Source organism: Dufourea novaeangliae, unplaced genomic scaffold, assembly GCF_001272555.1.
Source record: "Dufourea novaeangliae isolate 0120121106 unplaced genomic scaffold, ASM127255v1 scaffold64, whole genome shotgun sequence".
In the NCBI taxonomy this organism is placed as follows: Eukaryota; Metazoa; Arthropoda; class Insecta; order Hymenoptera; family Halictidae; genus Dufourea; species Dufourea novaeangliae.
This window is the reverse complement of record NW_015373954.1, coordinates 2,279,116-2,290,269: the sequence shown is the minus strand read 5'-3', so window position 1 is coordinate 2,290,269 and position 11,154 is coordinate 2,279,116. Positions and strand designations below refer to the sequence as shown.

The 11,154-nt window shown below is 35.3% G+C and overlaps 2 protein-coding genes across 5 annotated transcripts; one reads left to right on the top strand and one right to left on the bottom strand.

The window, feature by feature from the left end:
- The first annotated feature begins 213 nt into the window (after positions 1-213).
- LOC107186230 (ubiquitin carboxyl-terminal hydrolase 8) lies at positions 214-6,469 on the top strand. 4 transcript variants are annotated; one of them, XM_015574053.1, is made up of 13 exons: positions 409-442; positions 1,153-1,283; positions 1,388-1,697; positions 2,149-2,516; positions 2,592-3,375; positions 3,467-3,636; positions 3,710-3,848; positions 3,940-4,092; positions 5,074-5,310; positions 5,406-5,510; positions 5,593-5,799; positions 5,862-6,214; positions 6,296-6,469. In XM_015574053.1, the coding sequence occupies exons 3-13, from the start codon at positions 1,428-1,430 to the stop codon at positions 6,408-6,410; spliced, it is 2,901 nt and encodes a 966-aa protein (XP_015429539.1). In that variant the 5' UTR covers positions 409-442; positions 1,153-1,283; positions 1,388-1,427; the 3' UTR covers positions 6,411-6,469. The 4 variants fall into 4 exon arrangements, with proteins under 4 accessions (XP_015429541.1, XP_015429539.1, XP_015429540.1 ...); XM_015574055.1 differs by lacking the exons at positions 409-442; positions 1,153-1,283 and adding an exon at positions 214-284; XM_015574054.1 differs by lacking the exons at positions 409-442; positions 1,153-1,283 and adding an exon at positions 952-1,151.
- A 585-nt stretch (positions 6,470-7,054) lies between these two features.
- Positions 7,055-9,749, bottom strand: LOC107186320 (peptide-N(4)-(N-acetyl-beta-glucosaminyl)asparagine amidase). The gene is made up of 6 exons (XM_015574161.1): positions 9,531-9,749; positions 9,152-9,447; positions 8,849-9,076; positions 8,594-8,768; positions 8,071-8,490; positions 7,055-7,993 (listed from the first exon to the last, which is right to left on the bottom strand). Exons 1-6 carry the CDS (start codon positions 9,747-9,749, stop codon positions 7,421-7,423), a joined length of 1,911 nt encoding a protein of 636 aa, XP_015429647.1. The 3' UTR covers positions 7,055-7,420.
- Positions 9,750-11,154: the final 1,405 nt, after the last annotated feature.

The window sequence follows — 11,154 nt, the reverse complement described above, 5'->3', positions numbered from 1 at the left end:
ACCACTATTTTTTCGACCGGTGGCGCCACCCGTGGCGAATCGCTGAAACTGCTAACCATATAATTGGCTAGTAGTTTGAGCGATTCGCCACGGATGGCGCCACCAGTCAAAAAAATAGTGGTATGCCGCGATTAATTGCGATTTTAACAGTGTTCTCGTCGTTTATTGTTATTAACAATATACGGTGATTAATCTACGTTCTTTTAGCTTCAAATGGAATGCTTGGTCAAGATGAATGCTATCCGCATAACGGCATAAGAGCTGTCCGAAGTGGACTAAACGGGGTATGCATGACGATACTCATTAACAACTATTACAAAGAATTGTGATTTTCACACTGTTCGTGTGAGTATGGCTTATCAATCAATAAAGGGTGTTAATCTACGTTCTTTAAGCTTGAAATCTAGTGCTGGAGGAAGAAATTCGGCGTTCGTTTAATCATGTAAATAAGATTGAATCATGTTGGAGTAATATGTATGTATTGCTATCTCCGTAAGGACATATGATAACATATACATACATAATACTTCTAATTCTGGGTGTTTGCGGTATTGAGTCGATGCATTGGGTTGTCAGGAATAATTTGATTCCAACAGCGTTCATTGTAAATGCCTAATTACTGAGATATTCGCGTTTTTCCAACTGCAGAATTTTTCACTCACCTGTCGGTATAATTTGGCTAGCAGTTTGAGCAATTCGCCACGAGTGGCGCCACCGGTCAAAAAAATAGTGGTATTCCGCGATTAAATGCGATTTTAACAGTGTTCTGGTCATTTATTGTTATTAACAATATACGGGTATTAATCTACGTTCTTTGAGCTTCAAATCGAGTGCTTGGTCAAGACGAAAGCTTTCTGTATAATGCTATAAGAGCTGTTCGAATATGCACATACAAAAACAGAAAGCTTTTGGTGGGAATGGTGACAGATGGCGCAAAAGTTTCCTGCACAAACATCACGTTATTAAAATGTTGGAAGGTTATCCATACATTGGTAGTTATAGATTATAGATAAACATTAGTCCAACCATAATGTTTTATTAATGATTGAAATATCCGCAAAAACTTAGCATGTCTACTAGTGAATGGAAATGTCAGTACCGTCTACCTTTTGTATACTGTCGTAAATTATGGTAACCCTATAACATTAACAGTACGTATCTGGACAACAAAACTAATAAATTCTAGTTACACTAGCAGTTCGTTAGTGATTCCTTTTATCTTCACGAAATGTATACATTTTGAGTGCGTATCCTACCTTGATAAACATCATTTTTGGATAAATGTAAGTATCTTATTTCGACGACAAACGTCACTATAAAATATTTCAATTTCTTATAAATTCTTTTTGATTCGTAGATTACAATAATTACACCCCTGTGTTTGCAGTGTACATAAGTAAACAACGACAATATTGAATTCAACAAAGATGTCTGAGAAAACATCCCCCCTACATTACACTAGTATAAACGACCTTCTGCAGAAGACAAATATCAACTACAAGAATAAAAAACCAGCTCATATCTATAACAGATTACCTCAGATGTACAACATGGCTGAGGACAGCAGGAAGAATGGAAATGAAGAGGTTCAATATATTATGTTAAAGAGATGGTTAAATTCCATCGAATGGCTGAAAACTACACATGAATATAAAGATGACAAGACACATTCCTTACCACATATGCATGCGAATCAGGTGAGAAGTTGCGTATGCTTTATTAACCCTTTGCCGTACTTTGAAGAGTGTGATTCGTCATCAGAACTTTGTGCCGAACATGAATATCACAAGTCAGACTCATGGTCACAATTTTGGGCCAAACAGAAATGTCACTAATAAGTTTCGTACTGTCAATTTTGGTTCATATATTACGCACTAGGTATGTTTATGGTGGAGATAACTACTGATCGGGATAAGGGCTAGAATCTAAACAGTCTCAGCAGTAGGAAACTTAAACAGGAAACTCACCATTTCCGTGCATCTCTTTGGCCCGGATTTTGCCAGGCAAAATGTTACGGCAAGGGGTTAAATTCACTATAGGTAAATGCTTGCACTTTATACGATTTATTAAATTGCTTGCTACCTCGGAACTAACTTTATATATTGACAAACAAGAGATACATGTTCATATATCATGTTTACATTGCAGATCAATGAAGTAAAGAAAAAACTTGCAGACCTGAATGAAAGATTAGATAAGCGATACAAGCAGAATAGGAAAGAGAAATTGTTAGGAAAGAATAATAGTGTGGACAAAATGGATATTGATAATGTCACAGAAACAGATTCTTATATGACTCCAATTGACGAACCTATAAAATTACCAGAGACACCAACAAGAGATCCGTTGGTTGGTGACAATGAGGAAATTATAAACTGTAACCAGCTGTTTCCATTGGTTCAAGATATATATGGCAGATATTTAATTATTGATATTAGACCTAAATCACAATTTGAAAGTTCCAAAATATTGTGCAATCATTGCGTTAACATTCCAAGCAGTAAGATAAAGCTTGGGTAAGTATCTGATGCTCGTTTGTGTGGACAATAATACTACATTAAAATAACTTTTTTCTAATAAATTGATTTTAGTTTGTTAGCATCTCATTTCGAGAAATTCCTTCATAAAGACAAGAAAGCTTTAGACTTGTATAGACATAGGGGAGTGCAGTTCGTCGACGTTATAATTTTACTCGATTCGAATACATCGAGTAAGACTTTGACGCCAAACAATTCTTTAAGTATATTCAGGAAAATTTTGGAAAACTGGGATCCTGGTATAAAACATGGGAAGATTACAATTTTGGATGGTGGTTACGCAGAATGGATAACTCGTTATCCAGCATTCACGACAAACCCTAATATTTCGGAGCCGACGCTTAATAATACTTCGAACGAAATGTTGGATAACATCGAATACCCTGAATGGATACATTCGGATGAGGAAGATAGTATTAATAAAACACATGAAAATAAAACAGTTAATGTAAAGACTATAAATACGGAGAAGGTATCGAGGATAAATGTTTCAAGCGACAAAACGGATGTTTCGAGGAAATATAATAACAATTCATTGGAACCTCAATACAAAAGAACTTTGACTACAATAAAGCGAAATGATATTTCCATGAAACCAACTGTTGATCGTAGCAACAAACCAGTATCATCAGATACATTCGCGTCCGAAGCTAAAGCTGTACTGAAGCTAATGGGGCAACTGAACGAGCTCGCGAAAAATAAGCATAATTTGGAACAAGAGATTTTAGAACAAGAACGTGCTTTGTACATGCAGTACAGTTCCGAATACAAAAGCACAAACGAAGAAGAGCTTATCCGCGATAATTTAAAGATTTTGCGCCTGAAATTAGAAGACAAGGTAATAAACATCATACCATTGATATTTGGGCGGTGAATTATTTTCTGTATGATTCGTATAAAACAATTGATAGATTTGTGTTTATAAATAGCAAAAGGAATATGAGAAAGTTGAGAATGACCTTGCCAAGAATTACCCCAAAATGGCTTTAATTAAATTTAATCCTGCTGAGGAGCACGAAAAAGGCGCCCTAGATCTTAAACTTGGTTTGTTGAAAATGGGTATAAAAAATGTAGCCGCAGCACGAAAGAAATTACAAGAGTACGTACATTATATGATGTTGCAGTCGACTCCTTATTATTTGGTATCATTTTGTATGTTCTTATGTGATTAGGAAATCTATGAAGAATGATTATAAAGAATTATCAGCAAAGGAGAATGAACATAATATTCATCGAGAACCTCTGAAATCGGACAATTCGTCGTCTATGGGTAATTTGGAGCGCTCGTATTCTAGCCCAAATTTGCTACAGGTACGACCCAATTCAAACTCAACAGTCACTTAGTTAAAGAGTGTTGTATAACAATTGAATAATAATTAAAATTGTTCTATCAATCGTTTAGTTAATAGACCGCAAAGCACCACGAGTGGACAGAACATCAAAGCCACAGACACCATCGCAGAATCAAAATGGATCTCTCAGCAACGAGACTAAAGTGTCTCATGTTAGTTGGGCAAATCGCGAAGAAAGAATGAACCCTGTTCATGGAAGCGTGGTACGTATTACTATTCCAATTACTATTTCACAAATAATATTCCGATTTTTCTGCACTTACGCGCGAGTTACCGACGAACAGTTCTTGGACTCCGAATTCAACTTTCTGCAAATCAAATTCAACTTTTTATAGATGATATTGTACGTTGATGTGAATTTGATTTAAAAAAGGTAAATTTGATTTGCAAAAGGGTAAATTTGATTCGCAAAAAGTTGAATTTGTAGTGCAAAAATTGTGCACGTGCTTTCAATACACGTGGTTCGATCGTGACAGTCCGCTGGAAATAACATTCTGCAATCATTTTACCGAATATCTGTACCTTGCTTGGAGTGAAATATGAACTGATTTTTAGTAAGTCTGTTCATAAAATCATAAGTTAAACATTTTACGATTAAGGTTTACTTAAAAAATCGTGCGATTTTTATATTATACTAGAAGTCTGTCTAACGAAAACGCACGTGAGCATAGAAACATTCAGTTCCTGTAAGGTTTCTCAATCCAATTTGATCGAACCTTTCCCGAAGCATTGAATCATATGCGTTAGTATTTACGCGACTATCGTCACATTAATAACCGATACCCGTTCATTTTTTATTGAGCTTCAAAGGGACTATGATCCAATGCACGGATATAAAGTTTTAATGGTGTACTGTAGAATGTCGTGTCAGACTTTCTGTAATACTTCGAAACACGCGGGGGAACGTTTTATGATTAAATAGTGAATCGAAAAATGGTAAACTTATCCAGAAAATTTGTACCACAATTTAATGTTAACTATTTTCGAAAGGTAAGCAAACAAACGTTAAAAGTGATATTATCTTGAATAGATTTTATTATAGACTTCTTGAAAAATTAGATAAAACTGATGGTTCTCTAAACGAATTATGCAAAATAATAAAAAAAAATAATAACTAATTCTCGATTATTTGAGTTTTTATAAGAATAGTCACGGTGTTTAGTGTATTGACGATTCTATTACAGCATCCAGGTATCACAGGGTTAAAGAACTTGGGTAACTCGTGTTACATGAACAGTATTATACAATGCTTGAGTAATACAACGCATTTAGCTAAATATTTCACGGATAATTTGTACGCTGACGATCTCAACACAAGTAACGATAATAGTACACAAGGGCAAGTCGTGGAAGAGGTGGCCCAAGTAATTAAAGTACTCTGGAGAGGCCAATACAAGAGCATATCGCCTCGCGATCTAAAGGTTTAAAAGAATTTATATAAATTAATATTTGTTTTTTGCACGTAAAAACATTGAACTCCAAAACACTTTTTATTATTATCTATGATAATTGTTAGATCGCAGTTGGGCAGTACAAATTGCAATTCGAAAGTTACGAGCAGCAGGATTCCCACGAATTTTTGACATTCCTCTTAGACTGGATGCATAACGATCTGAAGAAGGCAAGGTTTTATATTTTTAAAACTACCTCTGTATTTGTGTGAATAGTGGGCTGATAGATCTGGATCGCATTGCATTTTACAGAAGTGCAAAGTCCCCTTGGAAATGACTGTTGCTGAAGAAGCATGGGACAAAGCAATGGGATCGCAAAGATCTATAATATCAGACTTGTTCTTTGGTCAGCTAAGATCTACCATAACCTGCAGTTTTTGTAAGCAGAGCAGTACTACGTATGAAACTTTCAATAGCTTGACAACATCATTGCCCCATTCGAATCGGTGTACATTAAATGTAAGTTCAAACATAAATAATTATTTGCTCTTCAATCAAATAAATTTACTTTGCTTGTGTAGGATTGTATATTGAAATTCGTAACTGGTCAGAAAGTAGTCGGATGGAAGTGCCCAAAGTGTCAGACGGCAAGAGAGGCTACAAAGAAATTTGATTTTGTGAAACTGGCACCTATCATAGTGATACATTTAAATCGTTTCGCCGAGAGCGGTGGTTGGCTCGAGAAAAGAAATACTGCTGTTGATTTCCCTCTCACAGGCCTTAACTTGAAGCCGTATTTAGTTATGGACAGCACTTCAGCAACCATCTCGAATATTCGTAGCTATAATTACAGCTTATATGCCATGTCTAATCATTACGGAACCATGGAAGGTGGTCACTATACAGCGTTTTGTAAAAATTCCAATCAGAATAAGTAAGTATATCTATATATTATTATTTACACTCACAGCTTGTTTTCCCTCCATTGAATTGTGTAACGAATTTTTTTGTTTAGATGGTACAAGTACGACGATCAAACAGTAACAGAAGTTTCTGTGAATCAAGTAAGGTCTCAGAATACTAGTGCCTACCTGTTATTTTATACATCCTTTTCGAGCAATATTATTTAGTATTAATATAAACAACCACTAGATATGCTTATGTGAATTTATTACTTAAATAGTCACAAGTGTTACGTGACGATTGTAGATATTAAATATTTTTTGTATGTATATGTATTAAATATGCTATAGGATGACGGCATCATTGAAGGATTGTTTGGTGCTGGGATACGCGAAGTATGTGTAAATAATGTAATGTACTTTATAAGTATACTAAAATAGCAGACTGGTTAACATTAAACGTGAATCAGAAAGTTATTTAATACTTATGTTAGTACTGTATTCCACTGGATTCGAGTAATATCGTTTTACTCTGTAATTTATCTATTTACTCACATTTCTTTGTATTCGTACAAATTAAATTCCTCCCTATTTGCGAATTATTTATAAAGAAAGTACTGTATGCATTATACAGGGAGCCACTGCACATTATATAATTTACTGTCTGTATCACTGTTTTGCAACATTGCACTTGCAACAAATAACAACCAGTCAACCACAACGACATATAAATAAACTGAATAATTATTACGGGGAATATTCTTAATTTTGCAACACTTCTAAACAATCACATTATACTATAGCAGTTGAGGTACTATTTTGTAATGTAATTTTTGTATGGACCTCCTGTAAGAACCAAATTAATGTTTAAAAACGTTCAACAATAAGCGCATTGTGTTCAAGTGCTATTCATGCTTGTGAAGTTGTTATTAATGAATTATTTATTATGCATCAGACACGATTATTTCTAAAGTGCCATTACTTGTGTGCTTATTTTATATATGAAATAAAATCTTTCAAGCTTATAAACTCACGAGAATTCGCCTTTATTTACAATTTACATTTCTTTCTAAATGAGCAACGATTCAAAAATCCTGATTTCCTATATCCTTTCAATTAAATAAAATACTAAACGTGGAATGTCTTTATTTATAATATTGCATTTTTTAAATTTTGTTAACCTGCCCCGCTAGGATCATGCATGTAATTTAAAACCTATACATATGCGTAGAGTATGACTACCGTTTTTTTAATTCAATATTAACTATGAAGGACCGATCTTCTTTCACTTCTAAACTTTCTCGAAAAATTTGTGCGTGTTGCCATGCGCAGTCTCCTTGGCCACCGGAAAATTTAACCGAAAGAATTATTTTTACTGCTCCCTCTAACAGGTCTGTGTAATAATCGGTACAGTCACTGATATGGATCACTACGGACCTACTTTCATCTGTGTTGTCAAAGAATGCTTTCAATTGCCATGTTACATTAGCTTCATGAAATACCTTTATCACAGTTTGCAAATAAAACTTCGATACACATAAGTTTGGATTGCTCACTACAAAATTCCATTTCACTTGGCCACACGTGGCTTCAGGAGAACGAACAAGATACACCATTTTCCAATCGTTCTCCGTTTTACGGAATATCCCGCCTTCTACCTCATTCACACCACTCTGCCAACCAGACATTTGTTCTAATATTCTACCCTCCCCATTTAGTACCTGATATGTGTCCTTAACAACCGAATAATTTAAGTGAAATGTTTCTCCGTTTTTCGAAATGTCCCAGGAATAGTTTCTTCCCGAAAATGCCTGAGAAGTATAGATAAACATATTTTTATTGTTAATTTATTTTTACTAACTTTATTAGTTGCAGTTGGTTGTTATACCTGAGAAACTTCTCCTCTTTGTAGTCTCCACTTGTACGAACCAGTAGATCTTTCTTGATAGTTGTCATGAACATCGGAATTCTGTTCATTCGGCATATGTATTAATTCTACGAGTTCTAATAATCTCCGCTTGATCAAGTATTCCCTACGCGAGGCACTGTAATTGGCGGCACACTGTCGGTGTCTGTTCAGTGATTCAATGAGTTGCAACAAATTATTTTCGCTACAGATATTTCTTCTTTTCATTACGCCTACTTGGTCCCGTGTATATCGCCACGTAACATCCTGTATCTCATCCTTTGAATATGCTATTATGTACGACAATTTCTTCTTCCAGCCTTTTTCATACATCAGAGGACGATCTATGACATCTTCGCATGGATCTAAATGAATCCATCTCTTTTCATGTATGGACCATACCTGACACATTAATTTATTTCTAACATATTACTACTGAATTCTAACTAAGATAGATTACTAAGTAATGAAAACAGAATGTCAAGATAATTGCCATTACACATACCTCTGTCCAAACATGATCTGTTTGGTCACATACAAATCTGGAATCGTATCCTAATGATCGGCAGAGTAGCGTGAATACATTCGCCCACTCTCCACAACGTCCGCGTCTCAAAGTCAGTAGCGGTTCTGGATCAAAGTAACGCGGAAATTTGACAAGTGCCTTGCAATTAGTACACCTATAACAATACACAGTTTTCTTCTTAAATTTCAGATACAGATATATCAAATCAAAAACAAAAAAACATTGGCATATTACTTATGTATTTCTATTGTTGAACATCTTGGATCTTCAGAACGTACAACGTCGTTATATTCACAACTACCTAAGCATGCAGAACAATTGGGACTATCAACCCATGTGAAGAATTTGTATTTAAACCAATGCATAACCTCCATGAGAAACAATTGCTCCGTATCAATGTCACTCTCTTTATATTGTCTCTCAGTGGGTTCCTCTAGACTCTCTTTGCTTAGCTTAATTCGTCTGAAAACAATCTAGTAAAGAAAGAACAAAAAAACATGAACTAATACAATGTATAATTCCATAAATAGTCATTACGCTTGTAGTTCTCTTATTCTATTCATGGTTGCTATCTTGAGCTCTGTTATAGGTATCAGCTTCCTAGCTTTCTTCTGTAGAATTGGATTATCGAAATGCATAATCCTTTGAAACTCATGGACAATTTTGGTTAAGAAAGCTCTTTCTTTCGGATCAGTTGTTTTAGGCAATAAATTATAGGCTGCAGTGTTGTCTACAGTAACTGTGCTTATGCAACATGTTTCAGAAAGCAGATTTTCTAGAGCCTGTAACTTAGAGAGCGATGCTTCTGGTGGTAAGATAAGAGAATCAGCTGCCTATTAAAACAAAATAGACAAAGATATGGTGACTGAATTTCGAAATTGTTGAATGAAATTTTGTCTGTTCTAATGGTAGTTACCTCAATGAATCCTATGTCAAATAAGCATTCCATGGCCCCAATAGCAGGAAGCAGTTTCTCAACTATAGGATCATCCAGACACACCTCTCTAAACTGTTTGTCATTCGGATGAGACAAGATGTTCTGACAGACAGTGAATAATGCACTTTCGGCATTGCATCGAACATTTTCATCGTTCTCCTTTAATAGATTCAAGCAACGTTGTAAATCTTGATCCATAACGAAACTGAACAATCATCAAGAATGACACGTGTAAACGCACGAGAAAAATGCAGCTACTGCAGATGTAACATGTATCGTGACTTTATCAATCGTTTTGTCAGCGCTCTTGATGACATTGCACTTAAGCATTTTGTTATGACGATTTACCGTGTGCTAGTCAATTACATATCATAGTTAGATAATTTACCATACAAACATAAATTACCATCAGAAGGCATTTACCATTTAATGGTAAAATATTATTTGAAGGTAACACCCTCTACAAATTCGTTTCTAACGACTTTTAAATCTGTTATACATTTGGAAATTAAAAAGGTTCATTTAAATCAAGCTATCAGACTAGTCATTAGTAAATGAAAAGAATAAAAAAAATACAACATATATAAATTGTACTCATTAACTTGTTCAATTGTGTAAATAAAGAACATTCTGCAATTGCTATACTATAAAATAAATTATTTAAAAAAAAAAACGACAAAACACTATAAATTTATGGAACACATAAATTACTTTAAAATGAGACCTGTTAAAAGCCATAAAAGTCCGTTCCGTTCGAAATGTAACGCGATGTCTGTGAACAACATCGAAGTCTATTCCACGTTACTGATATCGCGAAGGTGCATCGTATACGATGCAATAGAATGGCGGCGAGATAAGAAAACTATGGGCCATTGCAACCCCGAATGGTTCAGAACTGTGTATAACGTTTGTATGAGAACGACATCGTATATTCTCGGGACAAAAAATAATTCCGTGAGCTTATTAGCACCCGATGACTGGTTTGTCCCTATGCAATTAACAAATATAAAGAACAGAAATAAATTTATAACGAATAAGAAGAAGAAGAACAGAAAATTAGGGTACATTTTTTTTCGAAACAGAAACCTCTTCTCGCATTCTTCATTGGCGATTGTACTACGACCTGATTTTCTACGACGTCACTTTCTTTCAAACTCTGGACAATTGGTCGAAAGTGGAGCAGCCCCTTTGTTCCATTTTTGATTATGTATAGCCGCGCCAGCATCACATTCTTAAGATTGCCAACTCTCGGAAAGTATATGTTTCCTATCCCCACCTCGCTGGTTGTTCGATATCCCAATCTCGGGATAACCCAATATCTAAACAAACAGGAAATACAGTGATACCGGCGACAATGTAATCAGTGGCCCGAGTGAATCGAATACTGTACCGTCACGAGATACATTTCGTATGCTTGTTAGCGTCAGTCTTTTTTAGTAAGGTCGAAGGCGGATGGACCTGAGGCGTTATTTGGCCCTTGAACGATTTCTGCCGTTTCGATTATTGAGATGATTTATGGATTTTCGTAGGGTTTCAGAATGCCCTGTGGTTTTGAAAGAGGATACACACCGTCCTAAACAGACCTGAAAAAAATAAAGAAAGC

What these genes read in the sequence shown, in the direction of transcription:
- LOC107186230 (XM_015574055.1), top strand. Translation starts at nt 1,428, where the DNA reads ATGTCTGAGAAAACATCCCCCCTACATTACACTAGTATAAACGACCTT. An exon ending in GCACGAAAGAAATTACAAGA is followed by an intron (nt 3,637 to 3,709) that starts GTACGTACATTA and finishes TTATGTGATTAG; the next exon opens with GAAATCTATGAAGAATGATT. An exon ending in TGCATAACGATCTGAAGAAG is followed by an intron (nt 5,511 to 5,592) that starts GCAAGGTTTTAT and finishes TGCATTTTACAG; the next exon opens with AAGTGCAAAGTCCCCTTGGA.
- LOC107186320 (XM_015574161.1), bottom strand. Translation starts at nt 9,749, where the DNA reads ATGGATCAAGATTTACAACGTTGCTTGAATCTATTAAAGGAGAACGAT. An exon ending in TTGACATAGGATTCATTGAG is followed by an intron (nt 9,448 to 9,530) that starts GTAACTACCATT and finishes TTGTTTTAATAG; the next exon opens with GCAGCTGATTCTCTTATCTT. An exon ending in CAGATCATGTTTGGACAGAG is followed by an intron (nt 8,491 to 8,593) that starts GTATGTGTAATG and finishes TTAATGTGTCAG; the next exon opens with GTATGGTCCATACATGAAAA.